The sequence below is a fragment of the Chaetodon trifascialis genome, chromosome 18, assembly GCF_039877785.1.
Source record: "Chaetodon trifascialis isolate fChaTrf1 chromosome 18, fChaTrf1.hap1, whole genome shotgun sequence".
NCBI classification, from domain to species: Eukaryota; Metazoa; Chordata; class Actinopteri; order Chaetodontiformes; family Chaetodontidae; genus Chaetodon; species Chaetodon trifascialis.
In genome coordinates, this window is record NC_092073.1 from 19,916,845 (window position 1) to 19,944,414 (window position 27,570).

The 27,570-nt window shown below is 45.8% G+C and overlaps 1 protein-coding gene across 2 annotated transcripts in view; it reads left to right on the forward strand.

The window, feature by feature from the left end:
• Nucleotides 1-3,144: 3,144 nt before the first annotated feature.
• arhgap21a (Rho GTPase activating protein 21a) overlaps nucleotides 3,145-27,570 on the forward strand; it is a 75,516-nt gene continuing 51,090 nt past the window's right edge. Inside the window, exons 1-2 of one of the 2 annotated variants that reach the window (XM_070986578.1) lie at nucleotides 3,145-3,538; nucleotides 4,498-4,733. In XM_070986578.1, the coding sequence (XP_070842679.1) occupies nucleotides 4,656-4,733 (78 nt within the window). In that variant the 5' untranslated portion in view covers nucleotides 3,145-3,538; nucleotides 4,498-4,655. Of the gene's footprint in view, nucleotides 3,539-4,497; nucleotides 4,734-12,852; nucleotides 12,995-27,570 lie in introns of those variants that run through there. The other variant, XM_070986577.1, reaches the window with a different exon arrangement.

Genomic DNA, 27,570 nt, shown 5'->3' on the forward strand with positions numbered 1-27,570 from the left:
GGTAACAGCTAGCCTGGCGCAATGACTTGCTAGCTTCCCTGCTTCCAGTCTTTATGCTAGGCTAAGCTAGGCTAATAGTCCTCTGGCTGTTCACATATAAAGAAATAGCTTGACATTTTGGGAAATACACTCGCTTAGAGTTATCATTAGTTGACGAGGTCAATACCACCGTAATGTCTGTATGATGAATAGGTCATGAGGCTGGTACCAGAAGCCAGTTAGCTTAGCTTTGCACAAAAAGAAATAGGTAGCCTGGCTCTGTGCAAAGTTAACAAAAGTGTTCCGGCCCCTGTTTGTTTAATCAGTCCAAAAGCTAAAGTGTAGAATTTATAAGTTGTGGTTTTACAGGCGGTTATGTGCCAGTCTATTTCTTGGCTGGGTGGGGGGACTTCCTGGATTCCTGCACTTTGGATTTAGAGGTGCCAGTTGGCAGATTTATTAGGCTAAGATAACCGTCTCCTGGCTATCACTTTAATAAATGGGCAGACATCAATCTTGGTGTGACTCTCAGCAAGAAAGCAAATAAGCAAATTTCCCAAAATGCTGAACTATTCCTTTAAGATTAGACTTCTTAAAACTGAGGGCATGTATTTGAGCAGAATTTAAAACTGCAGTCTGTATTCCCGGGCTGGAACTTAATAAAAAGTGCTTCACTGACTTCACTGATGTACACAAATAGAAAGAACATCCTCTCCAGCGTTCATTGTGTTCCAATTAGAGACTAGCCGGCCAGAGGGCGTGATAGATTGACTGCATGCTGTTGGGTTTCATCCAGTCATCAAACTCAGTGCCAGATCCACTTATACAACCTGGAGTGGAGATTGATCCTCATCCTCTTAAACTTTCAACTACAGCTTTAAAAAAAAAAACTGTGACTGAAATATGTATCTTTGTATTGTCTGATGGGGGTTTTGCATGGAGGAGTGTTGAAAGGCTGCTTCACATAGCGAGCATGCCGTGCTGCAGAGTCATTTCCACCTGTCCTAATCCGAACGCTGCTGGGCTTTGAACTTGGGCTTCATGTGATGTCCTAATCCAGCCAAACATGCTGCCACGAGAGAGTTCGTAATCTCTCTCCTGTTGAATGTCTGAGTCACTCTGGCAAGGAATTAGCAGTGAATGTTCATGCAAGTGCTTCACTAAAACTGAATGGCAGAAAATCTGGATGAAAAATAATGAAATAAAGTTACAAACATGCATCAGAGAGCAACAGCACACACAGAGGCGACACATCAGCACCTTAGACCGTGCAGAAGACATGCATTCGGTCATTAAAGCAGATTACAGACCTACAACAACTCCTCAGTGAGCCTTGTTCATTGATCTGAAATCCTCAGTTTGCCATTCATAAAAACAACAGTGTGCTGCATGTGTGTCTCAAGCTGCACAGAGGAGGGTGGACGGGTGCACTGACTCAAGTGGGCCAAATGCTTTTTTGGGAAAGTACCACAGAAACACAATCACTGTTGGCTCCTAAATTGGTTGAACCAGTAAAACACTTTTATAGTTTGCTTGTGAATTTTTATACACACATGTAATCCAGAAAGATACAGATTTGTGAGTTGTTTTTGTGGGAAAACAGCAAGTCTCCATATGTTAAATGCTTCGCTGGGAAAACTGAAGTCGTCATAACGAGTTTTGTTTCAGATGCACAGTTGCTCTTTATGTCAAATCAACAAGCTGCTGCATTAATAATGTGGTGTGGGTTTGATAAACAAATTGCATTAAGTGAATATGAACCTCATGTTATCACATAATGCAGAGTCCCACTTACATCAGTTTAAGTTCTCCATTGTCTGGATGAGGGTGCACCAGCTCTTTAGACAATAGCTCCTCTCTGAAACCAGGGAAACCTCACCACAGTATGGGTCAAAGGAGTCCTATTGTCCTATCTTCTATTGTCCTGCTGGAGTAGCCTGCAAACAGAACACTGTCAGCCTTTGTCTTTGTCTGGATCAGCTGTGCAGCCCTTTTTTTCATGCTCTGAGGAGTCCCATGTGGCTGCCATGCCCTAGATGTCACCATAATAAAGTTAAGGACACTGCAGTTACAGTTGATAATGGATAGGCAAATATGTTTCACCAGTTGAATGCTGGGAAATTGGAGAGTTCAGCCTATGTGTGGGCCTGAGGGCTTTTCCTCGCGTCCCTCAGTGGTGTCCCTCATTTGCTCACTGTAGAGGTCTGAAAGACCTAATGACAGAGTGTGGGAATAACGTGTTTACCAGCTCATGGCGAGCTGATTATTGTGTGTGAGTGCGTCTCTGTGAACGTCATTAACACCAGTCATGTTCCATTAGTGGTATAAGATGTATTCACACAGTCAAAATCTTACTGAAGCAAAAGTACAAAAATATTAAAAATCTTAATAGTGCATGTTTTGCAAGTAAAAGTACTCATTATGCATAATAAATAGATAAACTGTCCTTTATATAGTTTCATATTATTATATAGAAAAATGAAAAGTACAATATTTCCCTCTCAAATCTATTGGAGTATAAAATAAAAGATGTTTTACTAAAGTAAAACTGGCTCTGTGACTATTTTAAGAAGTCCTATGATGAAATTTCTGCTTGAGAAAAAAATAAAATATTAAAAGGAAAAGTATTCAAATTGCAGAATGCTCCATTTCAGAGGTTTATATTGTCACAGATATTACAATAGCATCATTTTAATGTTGCAAATTTTAATTACTTTATTTAGTGATGGGTATTTTTATCCGACACAAAGCACCATATTCAATAAAATGTGGTGCTTTGCTTTGTATGAAAAATGTGAAAAATATTCCTGTTAAATATATGTTGGATATTTCTGCCTGAGTAGTAAATAATAGAAAAACTCAAATAAAGAACAAGCGCCTCAAAATTGTGCTTGACCACAGTACACGAGTAAATGTACTTCGTTACTTTCCACCACTGCAGTAAAGACCAAAGGGACCATGTAGGAACACTGTAGTGATTTTCAGCCAGTTACCAGACAGGACCAGCTTCCACACTTTATTAGAATTGTTATGTAACAACACCTCCAATTGGCCCGCTTAAAAATTCCAAATTTAAACTGGCCCTCCGATTGGACGACGCCTCGAAAGGGGGAAGTGGAGGGGGCGGGGTTTCGACTGAGTCGGGAGATTCGTCCATCTACCTACAGATTGTCGCGCCGCCAACCGGGACCACATAGGAGTACGTTACTTTTTTGTTTGTATTTTGACTGTTTTAGCGTCGAATTGAAGCTCGGAAATGATGGGAAATGAATGAACACCAGAGGTTTATTTTTGGCGGGGTCTGCCTGATGAAGAAATGCACACTGAAGGGCGTTTACCGTGTTTTTTCCAGTGTGTTTTTCCTAACAGGTAGTGAGCCTCAGCGGTCAGCCAGCGTAGCGCTAAAAGGAGACTGAATATCCCGCTTTGTAATCTCTTGACAGCCCTTTTAACCCATATTTGGACGGACGGAGGCTTTTAACGAACACCCGGCTCTTCCCAGAAACATGGACAGCGTGTTTGTTGTGTCATTTCGGAGTAATTTCTGATTTTTTAACAGGTAGGTTTCGGTGTTGTTCACATTTACAGCCCCAGCAACAACCTGTCGTCCGCCTGGTTAGCTAGTATTTGTCAACAGCTGCCCGTAGTATCAGCGCCAAGGGGGGGTTTTCTCCCTTAAAACGGCCGGAGAATTAAAGCAGATTGGTCGTTTTGCTGTATTTGTGTCATGTCTTAAGAAACAGAGTGTTTAGCATCTTATCCTGGCTGTTTATATTTAGCTTATGGGTTAATTGATGATGGCTGGTGCGCTTTTATTACAGCGCAAACCTGGATGTCTTGTGCACTTTCCCCTCACAGAGAGCCACGAATCCCGCTTTTACTCGACACGCACGTCTCGTTTTTTCCTCCTTATGCGTGAATAATATTACAGAAACGTCTCCTGTCAGGCATTTTATTTAAATTTGTGATCCAGGGTGGAAAAATAATTAACACAAAGCCTCGACTGTGCCCACCTCTGGCCAAATGCACTCTCCCTTAATTGAAAACAAATATTAGATGAACCGTAAACATTAACTGGAAAATCAGTATAATATTCCTGTTGGTTTATTGATCTCAGTGTACTTTATTTTTAAGGCTCCATCCTTAATATTTGTCATGCTCTCAGGGTTTATAGTGATCTCCAGATAGTTATAATTTGGCTGTAATTTGTGAATAGTATCCCTCATTCAGAGTCAGGAGACGCTGGGCTGTCCTTGGTTGACCAGGCTCATCATAAATTCATGGACTTGGAGCTTCGATGTGACTTTTAATGGCTATAGTATCTTCCCTAAAATGCATTTCATGTGTTGTCCTGTGGCTGTTTTTGCTCATGGTGCTGATATTTGGCTGCACTTGGACGTCCAGCTTACATCCTGGGTACAAGTCTGTGATATTTGTCCCTCGGACCTGCAGGGACAGAGTGTTTCTTTCCTCTTTTGGACTGCATTTATTTCACTAACTTGTGCACTTTGTGTTTAGATTTCCGCCTCTGATGGACATGAAGAAGGAGGACGGTGTGGATTAGGATCTTTTTCCTTTTCCTTTTTCTTTTTTTTTTTAAATTTTTTTTGGCTTCGTCCTCCTCACCTCCATGTGGTCTCTAAAGGACTTCTTCCTCCTCTGCTGTTTGAAATGAAATGATGGCAGCACGTTGGAGTGATTCACCACAGGACGATGAAGAGAGCAAACGCAGAGCCGTGACTCCGTCTTGTGAGGTAGGACTTCGGATGGAGACGTGTCTGAATCCCAGAATATTGGGGTTCGCTGTGCAGTCTGTGCTTTTTGCAAGCGTGCATGGTTGTGTAGCGTGCATCTGCTGACATATCAGATAAGTAGATTGTGTGACCTTTGACAGTTGTGCAGACAGTAGTAATAATCCTAAATTGGTGTGCACTTTTGCTGGATTCCTTATGGAGCGTCTATTTTCGACACAATGCAAGCCTTGTGCTACTTGACTTGAGTGGAAAACGCTTGCCTGTAATTCATTAGTTGTAACCTTCACCTGGAAACATCTGACTCATCGATGAAAACCACCGGACTAATTAGCGACTGTAACTTCATCAGTGCTGTTTCAAAGGTGTTGTCACTTTCAGGAAACTCGCGACGTGCTGCAGAAGTTGCAAAGTGTGTCGAGCACTCAGAGGGAAACAGAGTGAGTGTGAGCTAAGTGTTGCGCAGCACATCGCATCTGCCAGCGCTCGGGGTGACTAAGTTCATTTCTTCCCCACTCTGACAACTGTTAAAGTGCACAAAGAGAGTTTTATACTTGCTGCGCTAATCTTACTGGGTCTTTCGTGGGTCTGCATGCCAACCTCTCATAAATGGCACATTGTAAAGCTCATCCTTTTCCTCTTAGGGTAGCTTCAGTGGTTACATCATCATAATCATCATCAGAGTCCAGCTAGGCTTGATGCATGTCATAACAGCATTGCAGCGGTGGCATGTTTTGGATTAATCCGTCATCAGAAAATGGCAACACACAAATCTGTGTGTGTGTGTCTGTAATCCTCTTACAATGTCAGAACTAGCTGAGGATGGACGACATGAATCTTTGGGACAGAGGTAAAGCAGCATCCGAACGGTGTCGGAGTTTCTGAAACAGCTGACGGAGCACAGGACGTGGATGTTTGTTTGAAAAGGTCTTCAGGAGAAGCTTGAGCAGGATTAATGTTCGTCAGAGACAAGAGCCGTTTCAGGCAGTTTGGTCGTGGCACCGTTAGATCAAGAAAGCCGACGAAGTCAGGCAGAGTCTCTGAGATGAAGAGACAGGACTGAGCAGTTTTCTGTCTTCTTGTCAGGCTGCTTAAAGTGCAACTGCAATGTGGTTTTCCTCACATCCATCTCTGCAATCTAATTAATGTTTCCCGTAACATCACTTAACTCTCCATCGCTGAGCAAAACTGCAGCCACCACAGCCTACCAGGCTCCCAGCTGTTGAGCAGAAGCATCAAAAATACATCAATTACTTCCCAACACGAGCTGCTTCTCCGCTCACTTCTTCGAGTCTGATGCTCTCGAGCTTTGGTTAGCGTCGAGTCAGCCAAACCCACAGACAGCGTCTGATTTTTAAGGATTTTTTCAGCTCTGTTGGTTGAAAATAGGCACAAGGAAGATGTGCAGAAGGACTGCAGAATAAAAATAAAACACTTTGCAGGTGCATGGTTGCACACCGAATCACCAGGATGCCTTGATAGAAAGTGAAATTTGCATCCATCGGTTTGTTAATGACCTGAAGAGCAGATCAGTTTTGGCACCGTGTCTGCAGCTGTGAGTCACCTGTGAGTCAGCGCTGATTGTTTGCAGCTCTGGGTTTGGCACAGGAGCGAGGCAGGTCTTTATCTGCCTGATGCCTCCTGCAACGCAAACACAAATCTCGCCCCAACTTTCAAGCTTCACTGCTTATGAACTGCTCTCCCCGCCCCCCTGGGGTCTGATGTGAGATGAGACCCCGGGCGGGACGAGGCTCCCCACTCCTCTGCATCATCTCGGCTCGCTAATGAGGGAGATTGCGAGGGGTGTCTTCTCTGAGACCACCCCCATCCCCCTTACAGACTTACACATACAGACAACATACAGACAACCAACCACGCCCTGCTACCGCCAAAGCGATGGCAGCAGCGCTGGGGTAATTTAGGCACAGCTGCCCCCGTCATTAAGAGAAAAACACCCCACGTGTACAGCGTCTGCCTCTCTCTCTCTCTCTCTCTCTCTCTCTCTCTCTCTCTCTCTCTCTCTCTGCCTCATTCACATTCTCTACCTCGCTTGACCTGCTGTCACACTGATGCTAGCAGTTAGGATGCAGCTGAGGCTCAGATCTACGCATTGTAGAGGAAGACAATTGAAAAAAAGATTGATGAACAAAGTGACTTTCTCGCTGCAGCCACTTTGTTTTCATTATCAATTCATCTGCCATTAAATGTGGAAAAATAGGGGACATTTGTGCAACATCTGAAGCTGAAACTGATGAATTTTGGGCCTTTTTTGATTGAAAAACATAAGTAGAGTGGCTGGCTCTATAGCTGCAGTTGCACCTTGACTGAGATCTCGCCTCTGTGATTTCATCGTATAAATTGAGTAAAAATGCCCCAAATTCCCCAATTTCCAGCTTCTCCAGTGTGAGGAGTTGCAGCTTTTCTCAGTAGTTTTATGTCATTAGAAACTGACTATCTTTGGATTTTGGTCAGTAGTAGAGTCATATGCTCCCTCCATCTCTTCTTCACTCAGTTTTAGGTTCTCAGTTTCAATCAGCAAAAAAACCTCTAATATAAACTTGTGTTGTCAGGGCACATAGAAAAGAAAAACAGTGGATAAAGGGAAGGGGAGCTGTAAAGAAAAACAGCATTTATTGATCACATCCCTCGCTCACGTTGGGGCGGATGAGACCATTGGTGGTGCTGTGAGTGCTGGTGATGCTCTGTGCTTGGCTCTAAATATAGCCCCTCCCAACTCCATAAACCCCTGCTCTTTTTTTTTTTCCTCCCCCGTCCACATGCTTGTCTTTCACCCGTCCTCTATTCCCGCGTGTTTTTAGCGGTGCTATATTTAACCCGTGGAAAGATGAATGCTGTGTGTGTCGGAGAGGGAAAAATGGAATCACTGTACTGGAATCGGCGTGCATTTTCTGCTGTTACAAGCAGTGAGCATGTGAGCGTCGGTCGGGACGGTGTCATTTTAAGGGCCGGGGAATGCGACGGTGGTCAGTTTGTCCCGTTTGAGACTTGTTTTTTCTGTGGAAACTAGAAAACCTCCACATACAGTAAACCCAGCTGCTGTCAAAAAGCTGCTAACATTTCCAGCGTCACATCCCAGCCCTCATTAATCTCACCATGATCTCACTTTTTACAGTCTGACGATTTATTTTAGTCCTTGTGAGGAAACAAAAAACCGCCGCAGGAGAGATTACAGTGTCTCCAAAAGGAAATGACCTCCACGTTTATCAGCGTTTAGAGCCGTGGCAGTTCATCAATCAGAGCGGCGACAAAACCATTTTCATTTGCATACATTTGAAAAGCAAATGTGTGTCGTGCAGCACATCGGGGCTCTTTCCCATTCAGCAAACAAGACGCTGACCTGGACGTGACCTGGATTCTGTTTTAGCACACGCACCCACAGAGCCAAAGCGTTTCGGGAATAACAGGCAGCATGCTATGTGAAGAAGGGTTTCCCCGGTTTGGAAACGCCAGATTGGCCCGACAGTTATCGTCAAACTGAAACCGGAGTGCGTGTTTTGGCATCTGTTATCGCAATCAAACTTCCCAGCTATTGTGGCTATTTTTTCCTGGAAAAGACAAAAAGGGAAATCTGTACGTTCGCCACATCAGGCTCAAGGTCACCCGAAACTGCGTGTGCATTTGTGCGTCGGGCGGCCCCCTTATCTCTTTCCTCTTGTGGAGAGGTGACGCTCGCGCTCGGCATGGCTCCTCGTGTCACCCTTTAGTCGTCTAAAACACCCAGATTGGCCGCAGTCACACTAGATGCCATTATTCCACTGGCCACAGGCATGGGTGGATGATTGATGGATGGATGCTCGCAGGAAGAGGGCAGGGGTGTCGATGCAGATCAGAGTTAAACCACTGGAAAAAATGCCTTTTTTCTTTCGCTCCCCGTCTTTTTTTAGTTCCCTCTTTTGCCAATTGGCTCAGTGTTCCAGCCTCTTCTGCCTGGATGCCCCCATCCCTCCAATAAATAAGGGGAGGGCAGAGGAAGATGGTGAGAGTGTGGGGGTGGGGGGTGGGGTGGGGAGGGGTCAGACAGGCAGAACAGAACCAGTCTAATGCTCAGTGAGGCTGAGACGCTATCCATTACACATGCCCACGGCGTATCCGTCAAAACACTCGCCAGCTATCGGCCTCTATCTTTGGCTCCGAGACATGACAGACAACAGCCATGAGTGTGTGTGTGTGTGTGTGTGTGTGTGTGTGTGTGTGTGTGTGTGTGTGTGTGTGTGTGTGTGTGTGTGTGTGTGTGTGTGTGTGTGTGTGTGTGTGTGTGTGGGTGTGTGTTACCATAAAGCACCCAGTTTATCTCCAAACCTAATTTCTTAAGGTGGTATTTATCATCCTTCACAAATGAAGTAACGCGCTGTGTATTGACTGGCAGATAATAAATACAGTGTGCAGTGTCACCGTACGTTTCACATGATTCACCATCTTTCAGCCTGTCCCTCCGGTGTTTTCCTGTGACTCCTGTTACTTTTTTACTCTGTACGTTAAACTGCACAAAACCACGTGTGGACGAGCGGCATTTGTTTTTCATCCACCCTTATATAACAGGGTGTTATCAGGACATATCTCAGCCCCGCGATGTTAGTGTGGGCTTTGAGGTCTTGGCAGGAAACCGCATTATTTCCTGTCAGCGTCAGCAGTGGAAACGAACAAGGGCACCCTGATGAAGGAACGATTTCATGAATGGATGGCAGAGAAGCCACGGAATGGCAGGGCCGCTCTGTTTTTGGAGCTCCCGTCTTCTCCGATTAGCGGTGGAAGCCTCTCGAGTTCAAGACTTAAAGTGAGTCATTTATGACAGTAAATATAATTCCCCCAAATTGACCACAACTGCTTTATTGTAGACCGGCAGTTATTGCTAGAAAAACCGCTGGGTTTATGTCGTCTTAGAAAACGCCAACATGCTGTCAGTTAAAACACTCAAATCTTGGGTTATTTGGATCCAAGAATGCTAAAATATAATTGTACACAGATTTGGAGTCTCAGAAATGTAAACTTTGATTATTTTCAGAGCTCTCGAGACAGTCTAAAGAGTATCCGACAGGTAGGAGTGTGGAAAGGGAAACGCCAGCAACAAGTTTTTGAGTCCCTCAGCGCTAATGGGAAGATCGCTAGTTCTGAAACCAAGAGTTTCAACAGCTGCTTTTCTCAGTTTTCTATTATTGGAAATGTTTACATTTTGGATAGATGTTCATAGAACAAGCGAGTTGAAGAGATAATGTTGGGTTCTGGGAGCCTGTGATGGGCTTTTTCACCATTTTCCGGCAACAGATTCATCAAAAATGATGATAATCTTGAGCTCAAGCTCTAAAAATCGCAGATTGAATCCCACCAACCCCTGATGGAGACTTAACTCCCACCTGCAGCCTGAATGAACTGGGCTGCACTGCTGTGGATTAAGCTGTTGACTGGATTTAATAACCCAGCTCCTCTGTCACCCCCCCCTCAATAAGCTCCAGGTCCCCACATGACTGTCATGGAGTTACATTTGTGAGCCTGACGTCAGTGAAATGATGTAACCTCGAACATCTTTAAAGCATGCATGCGCTCTCTGTTGTTTTGAATGCTGGGGGACTGGCTGACCACGAGATCCATAACTCAGAATTGATTGGATTATATTGGCTTCAGCGTGGGGGTAGGGCACATGCTTTTACTTGGTTTGTGATGGGGGGTGTTTGCAGCCGCGGCTTGTGCACATGTTGCTGCATGATGTCACAGAGGTTTATTGTATGGATGTTGTTCACAGACACTTGTATCTTATTAGGTTTTCATGTATCTCCAGCACGAGGTCATTTGGACTAAAGTGAAAATTTGCAAGTAAATCGGTTTTATGAAGACAAAGCAAGTCCTCTTTTACACACTGCATCATGGGTGTTTTATAGATTCAATAATAATGTTTTGATGCTTTTTCATCTCATTAAAAAAGTAGTTTACGATATTGGAACGTCGCCATGCTTTAGCCGATTTGTTGGATTTGCCTGGTACATGTTTTGTGTTGCTGGAGCAGATCTCGGTAGATTTGCTTGTATTAATCCGTTTGACTTCTTAAGCATTTCTGAGGTTTTGTGAGCGTAAGATAGCAAAATGGGGACTTGATGTGCTTCATTTTGCCAAGAGAAATCTGGCGCTTTGCAGACAGCTGGGCGGTTTGGACTGACGTCACGCTGTAAGCATCTTGGGTCTTTGTCAGTTTGTCTTGGTCATGTCTTATATGTTTTTCCCTCTGTGTGATGAATGCAAAAACAAGGTTTTTGATTTGTCCTGCTGAGGCTGTCTGACAACAGCCAAGACGTGCTTCTTAACTTCAGTATGAGAACAATCACAATTTCCAGTGAATCATTCGCACAGAGGCCGAAGTTAAAGGAAGCACAGAGGTGTGTTGATCACGGGGAAACACTAGGTGGGTTAAGCAGAGGAGAGTCCCCACCCCATCTGGTCTGTTGATAGTGTGCTGTGGGGCCCAGGGTTGCCATGTCTGGTCACTCAGTATGGCCTGTGGGACATGGCTGACCTTTCTGACCAGACTGTGTGCGTAGCCTCCCGACCTAACACAGAGTCTGGTGTCTCAATTATCACTCAAGTTGTCTTTGCTTATCTTCTTGTGATATATCTTTATTTGATATATATATTTGCAGTTTTACACACGATTTAGTGCACGGGAATACTTTGCATGACAGTACGACCGCTGCTGAATGAAAGCTTGCAGCTACACGTTGCTGAATGTAATTACCAGCCTTGTCACAGTGATTTTAGATGACCTTATCCACAGTGTATATTGAGCTTTTGTGGTCTATTGATCCCTGTGTTTGGAGAAACAGAAAAAAGGCTGGAGTGACACAATTCACTAAAGGATTATTAAAAATGCATGGATATCTTTAGCGCCACTTCAGGCGTGTCTTTGCTCCGAAGTGGTAGTGGCGTTTCTCATTTGAAGTGAGCTCTGAGCATCTCACTGATGATGCCGCCTTACAGCTAATGCCACAATCACAACCATCTGGACATCATACAGCATCAAAGGGTGGAAGGAACATAAACAATCCCAGACAACTATTTACTGGCATCCAGTAGTTTCCTAATTCTCCCTTCGTGCATTTCCGGCATATTTTCCTCCCTCAAAAGCTTGATTTCTTTGACATCCCACGGGGAGAGGAAGTCTTTAACTTGATGTGCATTTACTTACTGAAAGAGAGCCAGCTTGAGTCTTTGCTTTGCAATGGTGGTGGTGGGGGGGCTGCGGCACACCTCTTGCCTTCAGTCGGGGAGTCTTCCCCCTGCAAAGAAGGGTGACGCTTTTTTTTTTGCAGAGTAATGAAATAAATAACTCCGACGGGATAGAGTCCCGCATTGCCGGCAAAGTGAAGGTTTGGGGTGAGAGGCAGAGAGCTCGCACAGCCCTCTGCACATTTTCTCAGGATCACAGAGATGACTTAAAACCTCTTGAGGCGTCCGAAGCCTCAGGTGCATTTTCACTTTAATGAGAGACCTTTGCCTTTCCCCCGGCTGTGTGCAGCAGAGTCAGACAGAGGAGAGGGAAGTCCGCTCTTCATCGTCTGTCCTGCATTGCGGCCTGATGCGTGATGATTTAGAGTGAGCCTCTGCAGCTCCGACTCTCAGGCTGCCTCAGCCTGGTACCGCCGCAGAGACGAGCGCCGGCAGGCACAGCCAGCTGGGAAGAGGCACCGTCACAGGAAGACACGCAGAGGGAATCAAAGAGAGGCAGCGTTACCAAAACGCAACGGCAGATGACAAGAAAAGTGCATCGTCTTTTAATCTTCTCCTCCTCCGGTCAGCCTGCAGTCTGCTGCGTAAGCGTAGTGACGCCTCTCCTGGATCACTCTCTCAAGCAGGAGGCTGATTTTTTTTTTCGTGCTAAGATAATCCCCTGAGTTTTTGCGCTGCACCAATCATTAACATACTGCTAATGAGGCGCGGCTGGGGCGATGGCCACGGCAGATAGGACGCCCGCTGGGCTCGCAGATGGGCACGGAGATGCACCCTTTGCCTTCTGCTGACGGTTCCCTCTCGCCTCCTTGCACCCTCCTCTCCGTCAAGGTGGCATCGAGGAGCGTCGCCGCCAGCAGGGCGCCGCCGGGCACAGCGGGGTTTGGTACACACAGCTGACGGGCAGGTGCTTGGCCGGCTTGGATTTCTTCAGTGAAGAGTAAAAAATGGCTCATCTTAAAGTCCTCGACTGTATGATCAACAACAACTGGAGTCTGATCTGTGATCTGTACTGCGCCTGGAACAATCAGGTCAGTTTTCTCTTTGCTTTTTAAGCATTTTATCAAAGGACTGACTGGACAATTAGGGGATTACTTGGTTTTTTAATATTGTTTTGTCATCTTTAGCCTTTTATTAACGGTGACTGTTAAGTCTGCAACATAGGTTCCTTTCTGAAATCAGCTGCAGACGTTGCAATATACATCCTAACCATTAGGCCTCTGCATCATACAGTATGGCCAACTGGCAACTATAAGGGCGTCAGAATAATAACCTCCTGGCTGCAGGACAGCCTCTCCAAACACCAGGCTACCCACCAGTAAAGCTTCTGCAGCTGGATGTGCAACAGGTTTTTCTACTCTTTTCTACCTTTTAGATTTTAGTGACCCCTCCTCACCCTTTTTATGAGCTTCCTCCCCGTCCCCTGTTTCTCTGCGGAGATCTCCAGGAAAGGCATCCCTGACATCTCGTGTATTAATAGCCAGCATTCATTCAGTAGTGCAGTGTGGAACTGGAGACTCTGGAGTGCGAGGCATGCTGACCTCTGAGTGTCCCTCCTCTTGCAGACAGAGTGCCTCATGCAGCCTCAGGTGGCCCGAGACCAAACTTGATTTTAGAAAATCGGTCTCATCGGGTTATTTAACGGACGATCCTCAGTATGAGCTCTCTCTGTCTTTTGGCTCCAGTTCAGATCGACTTTGTTGTATTAAATGACTTCATTTAAACATCTGTGCGTTGAAAATGCGTTGAAAAACTGTCGAAACTATTCACGCCGCTGGCAGTTTGGAAAGCTGCTACTTTTGGATCAAAGGCTGGCTGGTAAAATCTTGTGGAGGATGTTCCTTGTTAATGTGACAGGATGTTAAGCGCAAGGGTGCAAAGGTCACAGCCTGTCTATGTTCAGAAAATGGCGTACGCGCCTGTGAATCTGAGCCATGAATGTGGACGTTCTCTCGGTCATACAGCGCTCTTTGTGGTTCGTTCTTGTATGTATCCATTTGTCTCTATATGCACAGAAGTCAACTTGGCACCCGTACTAACGCTTCATATCTCTGACATGCCTTTTTGGCGTTCTCCCTGGAAACTCGCACAGACAGCTCATTGTTTCGTGCATTTTTTCCCCTCTCCCCTTTTTCGTTTTGCCATGGAATGCCTGATGTGAGGAGTAAAGAAGTCTTGCCGTGTCAAGCATTGCGGTGGAGCTGCTCTCTGGTATGCCCCTTCCCCTAATTTAATTTTAGCAGTGCTGAAAATTGTTTGCGTCTCAGGCCGAACTGATAGGCCTCTGTTTCCAGAGAGCCTCTGCTGTTCGAGGCGCTGAAAACGGCCTTTGTGCGCCAGTAGCACAGCACAGAGGCCTCATGAAATATTTACAGGCCAACACCTGGTGTGAGACGGAGAGAGAGGAGCCAGGGAATCAACAATACTGCCACCAATAACAGCCAGGCCACGGCTCTGTTAACGTGCTGCCACGACCAAAATGTTTGGTTTGTTATCGTTTGAGCTTTATAAGTCTCAGTGGAACAACGAATGGAAGACAGTCACTAAAGTATTTAGAGCTGAAACGATTAGTTGATTAATGGATTAGTCCATCAGCAGAATGCTGATTGTCAGCTGCTTTCATAATTAATTACTTGTTTCTGTTGGTTTTTAAGCAAAAAATAGTGAAAACTTCTTCAATGAGAGGATCTGCTGCTCATCTTGTTGACATCTTTGTAAAATGAATATCTTTAGACTTTTGTAAGACCTTTTGGCCTTGGAAATGTTTTCGTTTTTTCACCGTTTTGTCACATCAGATTAAATGATAATAATCGTTAGTTGGAGCCCAAAAACTAGAACTCCCCAGGAAACAGAGGTCGTATCATCCAGGTTTTTGACTGATTCATTCCTTGGTCACAAAACTATGCCTCTATTTTAGCAGAAACTATGATCAGTATAAGAGTTTACAAGGGCAGCATAATCAAGCAACACCATTTCATAGTTCCTCTTGTGGAGGACGTTCTTTATAGCTAAAACAATCATAGCCGGGGTCAGTCCAGCCCTGGTTGTTGTGTGTGTTCGTGGATATGTCTGAGTGTCCCCACTTTGTTCTGAGTAGTTCTGACACGGCGCTGGGGGGTTAAACAGGAGACTCGGGGTGTCAGAGGATGCACTGTCACGACCCCACTCTGTCAAAAACCTCAAAGAGCAACCAGGATTAATAATTCATAGATGAGGAAACCAATTATACAGGGCTTCTCTCGCATCTGGGTGGGGGGACCCTGGGGACTCTAATTGGCCCACCTGCTCTCTGTCTCTGAAGGGTTGTCGGGCTGAGGTGGCTGGCTGGATGTGAGGGTGTTGTGTGTGTGTGTCCTCTTTGTTTCGACGCCTCTGGCTCTGAGCTTTTGAGGCGGGGGGATGGCCTCCTCACGGGTGCATCGGTCGCCACTACAGGGATGTCAGCTGAAGGACCACACCCAACACAGCGGGAAGGGTTCGCATGTGCCCTGCAAGGCTTTTTTGATCTAAGATACAATTTGTTGGTTGTATGCAGTGTTTTTTTTTATTATTTAATTTGTAGAGTATTTCTTTGACTAATCTATTGCATGTTTCTGAAGCTGAAACAATCAATCAATAATCTCTCGATGTCTTCGCTCTGATGAAGGATTTCCCAAACTTGCTGCCTTCAGCCTTTTTCTGAAGCAAAGTGCGTCTCCTTGACAGACAGCCATCCCTTCGATATCCTCCATTGTTCCCGCGTTTGTGGCATGTTGAAGATGATGTCACGGCAATGTCATACAGCGTTGCTATGACGATTAGCCAAGAATCCCGCCTTTATTGAGGGTGGTAGTACAAGTAATATCTTTCAGTTTTGGAGTGAGATTTGCCTTCTTTTGGGTTCTGAGAAGTTTTTTCTATATTATATAGACTGAATATTAATCCATTATTGGAGAAAGTAAGCTTCTAGTTACTACACATCTAAAATAATTGCTTATTGCTTCCCTCAGCAAAACTAAACTAGCATAGCACACTGACATGCACTGGAAACACACTGGAGTAGAAAGCCACCCTCGGGCTCTTTGTGCTCTTGTAGCAAACCCTTCTTTGGACGGTGATTTGGGCCTCTGATGTGCATCGGCCCACTTTTGTCTGGTTTCTCTCTGTCTGTCTGTCCCTTTCTCCCCTCTCTCCTTCCATCTCCATTTCTCCTTTGTGGAGAGGAATTCCAGGCTGTTGGCCCACACAATCGCCCGTCCATTAGCATATGAAAGCAGCCGAGGGGCAGCGAGCGAGGCGGGAAAAAGGGAGGGAAGGGGAGTCATAAAACTTCTAAATCAGTCCCGAGCAGACATCCGAACTTTAATCAGCCTCATGCTGGCACTTCTGCTAATGTGGCACCTATTTCCCTTAAGGAGGTCCTTTATACCTTAATGCAGAAAGACTTTATTCTGTGTTGGACTGTTCTGTCTCACAGTTTCAGCTTGTCACTGCTAACTGACAAGCTTATCTCGTCAGCCCTGGGCAGTGACGCTCTAGTCTTCAGCCCAAGATGTACACGCTTTGACGGTGATGTTGCTGCTCCTGATACTCTGCTCTCAGGCACAAAATCAATCAATCTAAAGCATTTGCTCTCTTGAGATCTTGTGGGGTGAGGCTATCTAAACACGTGTGAGGTGGACGAATCTGAAAATTCTTTGTAAATTACATATCCATAAAAGTTTTTTCAGGTCATTTTTGGTGTCGTTTGGTAAAAAGTGAGGCTGACCTGGTTTTTCTGCTGCATCTCAGCAGTTTAAACCTCTCTTCTGTCCTCAGACTCTGCATGACGAGTGCTGTATTTTATTATAGCAGAGCACACAATTTAAAAGTACTGATTCATGCATTTGAAGCAGTGCTATTTTCAAGCCTTTATCCACCAGAACAGAGAGGAAAAGCTGCTTTTTGAAGTGAGTGCAGCTCGCTGTCGGACAGACCGTGAAGCACGTGTTGTGTCAGTGAGTTAGGATGTACTGAGGCATGAAACTATGAAGTAATACCTCCCACTGAGACATGTTAATGTTTGCACACAGAGGGCAGATTTATCTTGAGATAGCTAAACCTCTGACCTGCACCTCTAAGCATTTTGACAGGATCCATCTACAAGCAGCAATCAGCTGTCGCTGGAGGCACAGCTTTTGATTTGGTTCATTTATATTTCACAATGACTTCAAGCAGATGATGCGTTACGTAAACACGTCGATCCAGAAGAAATCTAAATTAATGTAAAGTCTGGAGCAGGAAAACAACTAAAATATTTGGATACCAGATATTGTGCTGAGCACCTTTTGATGAATCAGCTTGTAGTTTTTACTCTGCTTCAAAAATAGGTCACATTTGATCCACCAGCCCCAAGCAGTGTAAGATATCCCTCCTGTGGCTACTACTGCTGTGTCATTGTCACACCATACAGCTGCAGACTGCAGGGGTATGGCCGGAGGCTGAGGGCTCGTCCGCCTGTGGTTGTGAAGATGAGCCGAACTGTAGTCCTCAGCAGTTTGGCTGAGTTTGTAGTGAAAGGCGACGTGAGCAGAATGCTGATTCACCTCACGCTGCCACAGTAACCCCTCACTCCCCCCCTCCCCTAGAGTGCATGCACATAATCCCTATGACATATGTGCACAAGCTGCAGAAAGCATGCAGTGATGCTGTGTGTAAAGGTTGGTCTGTATATGGCAGAATTTCAGCCTCAGCAAAACCAAGAAACACCTTGTCCTTGCGGCACACCCTCGCTGACACAGAAAAGCATAAAGACGCCTTTCTCCCACAATATTTCAAGTACGCTGTTCTCTCGAAGCCGGATGCAAGAAAAGGAGGGAGCGAGAGAGAAGACAGCGGAGGATGTGAATAAGAAGTAGCTGGATGCTGCTGAGTCTCCTTGGCCCGGATGGTGAAAAACTGGCTTGGAGAAGATGCAGCTCTCTTTGGTGCAATGCAGACAGGGCTGGGAGGAGCCTCGGCGGTGGGTGGAGCTGTGTGTGCATGTGAGTGTGTGACTGGGTTTGTTAGAAGGTGTTTTGTTTTCATCTATAAGTGTTTACACATTTTGCCCAACCTCCCCCCTCCCACCCAGGCTCTCTCTCTCTCGAGGTGAGGTTGTGAATATGACTGACATGCAGGAAGAGGAGGGTTGATATGGTGATTTTTTAAAATTTTTTTTGCATGTGTTTGTTTGAAAACCTCCGCTGTGGTTCATCTAAACTCCATCAACCTACTAAGAGCAGTTACGTCATGCAAGACAGTCAGAGGGTGGAGCTGGGGCAATGCATAATCCCTCTGCAGAGCCCTGACAGAGAATCCATTGATCACTGGTGTGTGTCGGTCACCCTCTCTATACTCTAACCCTCTCTACTGCTGCCATCACAGCTTGTCCTCAGCAGTCTCATTTAGCTCAGATGAATGGATCAATAACTTTAGGAGAATAGCCTGCTCGCTTTGGATTTTAAAAATCCTCCTCGTGTGCTTCCAGCTGCTTCATAAAACGGTGAGCCTAGCATATTTTTCCTCACACAGCCCTGAGACACCCCAGTGAACGTGTCTGTAATTGGCTGCCTGTTCAGTGCCAGAGCGCCCGATTGGCTGAGCAGCGCAGGCTTCAGAGCGGTTCAGACAGTGATGCCCTCCGTCATCTGTCAGCGTGTGCGCTCTGCCTCCATGTGATGCTGATGAGGTGACACCACGTTAGCATTCAGAGCACCTCCGACACCTACGGTCCTCTGATGGGCACTCCGAGCCCTGATTTACTAATCAAAGGTGATGAATTGGAAGCAAAACAGATCCGACAGTGTCGCAAGAGAGGTCACCAGAGGAAGACGGTGCCATATTTGCCGGTTTTTGTGAAACTGCATACCTCGCCGCCCGCCCTCAGAAATCTATTCCGCTGCCATTGTCTGTCTTTATAACACAAATGACATCCATCTGTTTCTCCCTCGCTGTTTTCCTTTGGCTTTTATTTTTTAAAGGGGCCTGTGCGTGCATGCCAGAGAGAATGGCTCACCAGTTGAGTTGAGTGTTTACTGTGGTGATGGAGAATGCGGCGGACACTCCCTCTCTGTTGTGTGGGTCCCGGGGATGATTAGAAAACCATCCGATGAAGGCGAACAAAGGGAAAGAGAGAAGGTGGAAGAGGCTTAGAGGTTGAGATCCTGAAGCTGAGGGTTTAAAGTGCTGTGAGGTGCAGCGAGAGGGGTCAGCCATAAAGGACAGGAGATGGAGGGAAGGAGGAAGAGATGAGGAGTATGAGGATTTTAGTGTTTCCAGCTGGTTCTGGGTGTGGTCATCGTGGCCTGGAGACCTGCTGTGTTCAGTTCTGCTCAGAGTCCTCCTTCACAGTCTCTGGCCCGTCTGCCAAACGGCTTCTCCGTGTTGTTTTGTTCCAGCATATGGTCCTGCACGTGTTTGGCCTAACGATGATTTAATTGCACTGCTGTGTGATGCTATTATTATTTCACAGTGAAATATTTACATTTTAGGGGTTTCTGGGCAGCGCTGGGCTGCTGCGGGAATCGAACCGGTGACGTTTCAGTCACAGGATGGTCTGCTGAAATAGTAGGAAACCCAGCAAGTGGAATATGTGTCTCCAGGCTGTAAATCGAATTGGACGCTTCATGTTTTTATTGTTTGCTGTGACTACCGACAGTTTCTTTTTTATTTTCTGTTGAGAGTCAGCTGAGGTAGCGGCATGGGGTCTAACTGAGTCAGCACTTCCTGTCTAGGTTGGCGTGTGTCCACATTGTCATCAGTGTCTTCTCTTTGTAAGACTGGGAGACAAATTGGCAATAAGTTTTAAGCACTTCGCACATGAGAGCGTCACATGACATGCGAATTAATCAATACTCCAACATTAATTTGTCTGGAGACATTCGCTGTTATTGTGTTGTGCCACATTTTTTAATTTAATTCAACACAGCGTGCAATTGGGATGGAAAAAGCAGCAAAGACATCCAGAACAGTCAAACATCCAAACAGTTACGGGAAGAAAACAGGCAGCCAGATGGACTTTGAAAAGGCTCCATGGTGAAAACGCCAGTTAACATGGCTTGAATTGGCTTTTATTAGCCAAACTGAATTATAAAGCATGGATTTAATTACATAACATGATGCTACACTTAAAGCAGTTGCTTTTGTGATCACATTGATGGATGGGGTGCGACAAAAAAGGGTCAGCTTTTTTGCTCCTTGCCTGGTTTAGTTTTGGCATGTATGAAGATAATGTAAGCGTCACTGACAGACATGTAGCCTCGGCGCTTATAAAAAGGCTGTTTTAAAACCAAAGTATTCGGCCCTCACCGCACGATCCTCCTCTGGCAGCCTTTCGGCGCAGTCCTCGGCCGTGTGGTTTTTCCTCTTCTCTCATCGCTTCATTATTCAATTAAGCAGTAAAGCACATGTTAAGTCTAACATTAACCGCACGGAGGATCCCCTGTTGGGACGAGAGCAGTTAAGATCAACCGTGGGCTCTTGCACCGTGCTCCATCAGCAGCGATGAGACTCTCAGCCTGGTTTCCATTTGGACCTCCAGTGGACAAGGTTGATGCTGCACGACGGGTGCACCTAGTAAATACCTTCTGGTTTGGAGGGTGAAAGACTGCAGAGAGAAAGGTTGCTAGAGCTGGAGATGGATGGGGAGAAGGCCAGAAAAAGACATTTTAGACTAAGCGGAGGATATCTTTAGTTTCTGCTATTTGTGGTTACTGTAGAGGTTGGGGGCTATAACTGAGCTCTATATCTGTGTTGACCTTTGTGTGTGTTTGTCTAGAGGCTAATGGGGTCAAGAAACAGTAGAGTATAAAGCTGTGATTCTGTGCAGAGATCCAACCAGCCCCATCAGTCCCAGCGGGGGCATCCATCAGTTGAGCTCCAGGGCCTTTTTCTTCTCTGATTTGATTGATTGCGAATGACTTAATGGATATGTGGCTGCATGCGCACATGTGATACAATACCCACAAATGGCCGCGTGCACACATCGGCGTGCAGACTATCCCGTACACATTGTGGAAATTCACACACCTCTCAGACACACTTATTCTGGGCCTTTCCACAGTCTCAACATTCCTCTGGCCGTATCTCACTGAAGGCCCCAACTGCTTTTAATCAGTTGGGTCACGAGGCACTCCAGATGGGCCTCAGCGTTGGGTGGGACTGCCGCGGACGTGGTGGAGAGGGAGGGGCGCTCGAGCTCGTAATAGTCAACATACTTGTGCCCCCTCTCCTCTATCCTCAGCATTCCCTCCCGTCCTATATTGCGTCACCCTCCTCGGAGACCTGTGCTGGACGGCTCGAGCTACGCTGGCGCTGCCGTGTTCAGCGCACGCATTTTTCTAAGGCTCTCACTTTTCCAGCGTTTTACTAGCTAACATTTTCCATCGTCCGACTGCATGCTCCGAGTGTTTTGAAAGGAGCACTGTGTGCTTTTGGAGAGCGTCACCGCAGGATGTGCTTTTTACAGTCTGAGGAAAGATGTAGGTGTGCGATTTAGTATTTCTTTTCCTCAGATGTCTGTAATGCTGAGTTCACTGAGTACAGAGTGTCTTGCTCTTGGACATGTGGGCCATAAGATGAACTATGTGCAGAATGTACATGGAATCTCGGTATGTGTCAGCCTAATCACACTTGGAATAAGACCTCGTGGATGTACCGGGATCATTTTTGGTCCCACATGTCCTGAATAGTTAACATTTGGAAAGTGGAGGAGGTTGGGGAAGAAGGAGATACTAAAGGAGTCCTGAATGTGAAAGTGCAACTGGTCCAAAAGCTTGATCATGATGGCAGGAGTCTTTTTGGCAGGTGTAATAATCAATAATCTTTCTTACATTGCAGCCAAAACAACACACACACGAGTAATTTCATCTCTTTGGTTGTTTAACTACCACAATCGCTGTTTTTTGTCAGCATGTCATTATAAAGTCTCGTGCTTCGATTCGCTCCATGTTCAGGCTTGCTTTGACAGTGTTTACGACCGTTACCTGGATACCGTTGGACTAATCTCCCCTTTCCTCTCTCCCCTTGTCACCTCTCCCACCGGCCGCTGAGGTCTCGCGTTACAGGGGCTGACGTCGCCTCGTTTCTCAGCGCCGGCCTGCTGGGTTAGTACTCACAGGGCGCACACCCTGGGTGAAGGTCACCACGCATCCGCGCTGCAGGAAACGTCTGGGATGGCCTCGCATGTTTTGAGTGTGGGTCTGACATAGTTGTTCCTCAAAGCTCATCCTCAGCAGAGAGGTTCCTGTCTCCATCCTGAGAATGTGGTTTTGTGAAATAAATGTGGCGCGGCCAGCAGCCCCGTGACGCTCCATTGGCAGGCAGAACAAGCCGAAAGAAAGGCATGGATACAAGAACGAGTAAGGGACTTCAGCCAGATCTAAAGTCATTATGAGTACGCTTTTTCTAGACTGTTCTCCCAAAAATAGTGAGACTGTTTGTGTCACGTTTCCAACCTCGGGCCAACGTTTGGACGCCTTACTGTATAGCATGTGTATTATTGTTACCGTGATGATGAAAGTCCCCCCCACATTCACAAAGTAGTCATTTTAACCCAAAACTAGTGTTTCCTTAACCTTAACAAAGTGCTTATTTTAACCCAAATTGTTCTCTTTCCCTCAACATAACCAAGTTAAACTTAACCAAACCCTCATCTTAGCTTTGCCACATTGTTCGTTTTCAGCCGTCATTTGTAAAGTTTTGCATGTTGCAGGCAAATGACGTCCTGCTGATGCTCTCCTGCAGCATGTCCTTCCAAAGGGTACAGACGGGGTGTTTTTTTGTTTAATTTGCAGGACTTGTACCCTGTTTGGTCTTTTAATTGCAGTCGGGTTCGGTGCAGCCAAGTCGTCATGCAGCACAGCAGGGATATAGAGTGACCTCTGCCACTATTCCTGACTGCATGGTGGAACATTCCTGTCAATGGGATTGACTGAGTGAGGTTTGCTCAGTTTAGCAGCTGATCTCAGCTCTGCTAAACGGATTAGAGCGGTTGCACCTATAAGGTAGACACTGGGCATCCCTTGACGGCTGCTCCTGTGGCTTAAAGGCTGCCAAGCCGTCTTCCTCTCACCTGCACTCTTGCCCACATGCTTGATTTTTTTATTTAGACTGGCTCTGGATTTAGCTAACCCCCTCTACTCTCCCTGTGTCTCCTTTCACTTTCCTCCTTGCTAGCCATTTAATCATGACTTGCTGCCGTGTCAACAGTCCCCAGCCCTCTTACTGGTGTCACTTGGCAGGCGATGGCCACCTCACAAACCATCATTGTGCTCTTGATAGGATATGAACAGCTTGTTTGACTCCTCCAGCTGCTTCTCGGCTCTCATCGCCTTTTCCTTGGCTGAGGAGTCAAACAGGTTAAAGGCAGGAAGCTCTTTACTGTGATGTAATAGTACTTTTTATGGGGGGGGATACATTTATAGCCAGGCGGAAAAAAAAACCGCCCTCGCTTGACGTCCAGGATAGATCTGATGAGTCTTGAAAGACAAAGCCAGACGTGTTCATAATATAAAAGAACACATTTGTGGTTCGAGGCTGTTGCAGATTTATGACCTGCGGTATTTCTTTTTTTTGCAACGTCGCCCGAGAAGCAGCAGAAATACTGCAGGTTTCCGAAATAAAAGGTGTGTTTGCTGAGCCTGCAGACTGGCACACACCCACCCACCTGGTCTGAGTCGGTGCAGCGTTACATAAAGAGGCAGCAGCTTCATCTGTGCAAGTCTCCATTAAGGCAAAGTCTTGTCTGGGGTTACTCACACGTAACCCTTCACCTTTAGCCCTAACCTTGAAACCTAAATCCATTTTACTTGCCAGTGAAAGCTCTCTGTGTGTTTATGTGTGTGTGCGTGCGTGTGCGCGTGTGTGTGTTCTCCACCTCTGTTTTCTGTGGGTGTCCATGCATGAGTGTGTCCGTCCCCATTAAAAATCAGCCACTCTCCCGCTAACAGATTAGAAACAGATTTAATGTTTCATCAGTTGCTCTAGCTCAGCCCCCCCCCCACCATCACCGACTTCTTCTCTACATGGCATGCACACACACGCACACGCACACGCACACACACACACACACACACATATGCACACACTCCTGCCCCTCCTCCCACCCTCATGAGCAAGTGGCAGTCAGTTGAGTTTGCTGGTGAGGCCATCTGGCCCTCAATCTGGGCTCGCAGTACCACCCGTAGCCCTCTCTCCTTCCCTCTTACAGTAACACTTAAGCTCACATGTGTGTCACATCCCAGCGTAAACAATCGCCGCTGAGTCACAGTGTTGGAGACCTTTTGTTCATCTAGTGCATGCGATAACTCTGCATTGTTAGAAGTAGATATTTCAGATTCTGGTCAAGGGTTATTTAACGTTTTGGCCTGTGGGTTTTCAGTTTGTTTGTGATTATTATACATTATATGTTTGTTCTGCGTACGGGTTTTATATTTAATGACTGCTGCATGGCGAGTTTCCCTCCATGGACAAGAAGTGCCTGCAGTGGTTTAAAATATTTAGGATATTGATTTAAGAAATGTTGTTTCCAGCACTGCTGAGATCTGACAATAAATGCTATCTGGATCTCTCTTTGGATGCAGCTGTGCAGCAGAGCATGTGATGGGCTTTAGCTGGTGGTCTTATAGATGCACCACAGTCATGAGGACTGTCTTGTGCTTGTTTAGTGCTGCCCTCCAACTTAACTTAGAGAGCAACTGCAAAGTAGTTTGCAGGCTGATCTAGTTTGGACCTGGAGAAAACCAAATTCACAGTGAGTGCACGTTTTTTCCTGCTGTGGCATTTATCTACGGAAGCCCTGAATGTTTTTTAATGCCATTTAAAGCTCGTTTTCTCATGGTAACTGGCTGATTTATCTTGTTATCTCGAGAAAACCAAAGGCCGCTTTCTTCAGATAATGAGACAATTTACCACAAGAAAACAACTCCGGAAGATTCAAGAGTGGACTGTGACTTACACACTGCTCTGTGGGGTCGGTGTGGGAGTTTCAAAGCAAGCCATTTTAACTTCTCATGAACTTCTGCTCTTTGTTCTGAGGATGTTTTTGATGTGAGGGTATCTTCATTATGACTAACTATCGTAAGGGACGAGCGTTCGGCTTGAATGGCGTCTGATGCATTGCTCAGAAATGGATGCTTCTGTCCGTGCACGCTGGCATGGCGCTCCAGATCCCCGATGAACATTATTAGAAACAAGAGGAAATGACCTTTTGTTTTCCCATCATAACCAGCTGATTATCTCATCATCTCGAGATAACAAAGCTCATTTTCGCGAGATAGCAGAAATAATTAGCTCACGATCCTCAGATAACAGCGTTAAAAAACAACTACAAGTACAGCCGATCTCAGCTTCTGTATTTATCTTTATCTGTCGCCTCGAAATAGATCAGAGGCGTAAAGCTTCTCCGATAGTGTCTCGTGTGAGCAGGAAGTGTTTATCTTGTCCTCCCGTTCCCTTTAAATGCCAGAGCTGTTTGCTGTGTTGTTTTTCCTCCGCGTTTGCCGTGTGAACAAAATATCAAACCCCAAACGTCCCAAACTAGACAGAAAGGTTTGATCAGTGTGACACATATCCATGTGAGAGGACGTGTCAGTGTTCATGTTGACAGGAAAACAGGTGGAGGTGAACATGGTGCACGTTACCCTCAAGTCTGAGGGTGACAAAGCTAGCATGCAACAACATACAAAGGGAGACTTGCTCATTCATTTTGCAGTAGTTCTGGGAGATAGCAGGTGGAGAGCTCATAATGAAATGTTAAATCCGTCACAGTTAATCCAAAATGACTCACAGTGACATAATAAGTAAAAGCTGAGTGTCATATTTAAGGACGTATGGCAATTTATGAACTTTTTTCGCAGCATGTGTGATGATAAACAGCCATGTTCGTGTGCTTTTTTCTTCAAAATTGATGCACAGTCTTGATTGTCGTATCATGACAAGCAAGACAAGACCTTGATGCAACACTGATGTTTTTTTGACCCCTTACCACTAAGCTGAATGGTGTGTGTGACGGGAAAATTCATCAGTAAGGACCACGGACTCCTCTTATTAATTCCTATAAAGGGTTACTCATCAGTCAACTCGGACTCCAGATTAAGAAAATCCAGACGGACAAACACACTCACTCAGAGCACTGATTCGTCAGCCCTGCGGCTTTGGGGTCTCGGCCCCCCTGGACAAACATGGGAGGGAGACATTCCAGCGAATAATGGCTGAGCTGCTCCACGCTGCGGGGAGAGAGCTAAGTAGTCTTTTCTTCAGCTCATCTGGCCCAGGTCCTCATTACATAACCGGGTTTTGTTGGACAGACACACGGAGAACAGGCTTAAGAAAAGCAGGGACTGTTGTGGTTGTAAAGAGCCTCTGATGTCAGCCGTTAAAAGGAGATGCTGTCTGGGTAAACAGTCGCCGCTGGAAGAATGCTTTGATCCAATTGGATATTTGTGTGATGAGTTTTTTTAAACGAAACAGGACGACCGTCTGTCAATACATCACGTGTGTCCGGCTACTTGTTCACAGGCAGGCAGACATCAAACATGGCGTAGCTCCACAGCTATTCTCCGCTAAGTGACGTTAGCGTTCTGCTGAAAGACGACATTCTTCTCCCCTCGGCCAAGACAGGACGTTACTGTTCGGTCACACCTGCCCCGCCCTGTATAAATCCCACGTCTGTCGGTATGTCTGCAGCAGGTCACATGAACTCTCTTGAACCCCACCCTGAACGGCAGTCCTGGCTGACGTTCGCAACAGCTACGCGCCGTCCAAACCATTTTTTCAGCTGAGTCCATCTTCTCTCGGGGCTCTCAGATTTATCAGCACTCCCTTATTTCGCCCTGAATGCGCCGTTATCTCACGACTTCTCCTGGCAGCCCTTTTCTTCTATGGACATTAGCGTCCTCTTTTCTGTATTTCTTCATTCCCAGCGTCTTATGTCAAGGTCTTGTCCCCATCTTTGTTCCCACCCGCAAGCCCAGTCCTGCCTGTGACCCCGTGCCCTGGCCCCAGACCCTGCTCTGACTTCACCGAGGAGCACCAGCAGACGTTGGACAGCAGCTCAGACAAGATGTAAAAAGAAATTCTGATTACAGTCGTGCTGATCCGCAGAATTACTTTGGCCGTAAATCAGACCTGAATCCTTTCCGAGGTGCTGCCAAATGAACTCAGAAGGAACGCCTTTCCCCGCAGCAGCACGAAAGCACCCTCCTGACATGTCGATACATCTTCTTCCATGAAGCCGAAACAAAACTGCGGTCCTGTCTCGGGAATGTTGTTGATGGTTTAGTTTCTCGCTTGCCACGGCACAACACGACTATTTCCAATATCATTTAATCTGCTGGTTATTTTTTCAGTTTACGGTTTAGTCTGTGAAATGTCAGAAAGTGACAAAAAATATTGTCCCTCCAAGTTTCCCACGGTCCAATTTGATGTCTTTAAATGTCTTTTTTTGCCCAACCAACTGTCCAAAACCAAGATATTTGGTCGACAACATTAGAAAATAGAGAAAACCACAAAGCTTCACACTGTAGAGGACGCATAAATTGTGTTTTCTTCATAATTTTTGCTTGAAAATTACTTGATTATCAGAATTGTTGCTGATTAGCTGTTTTTT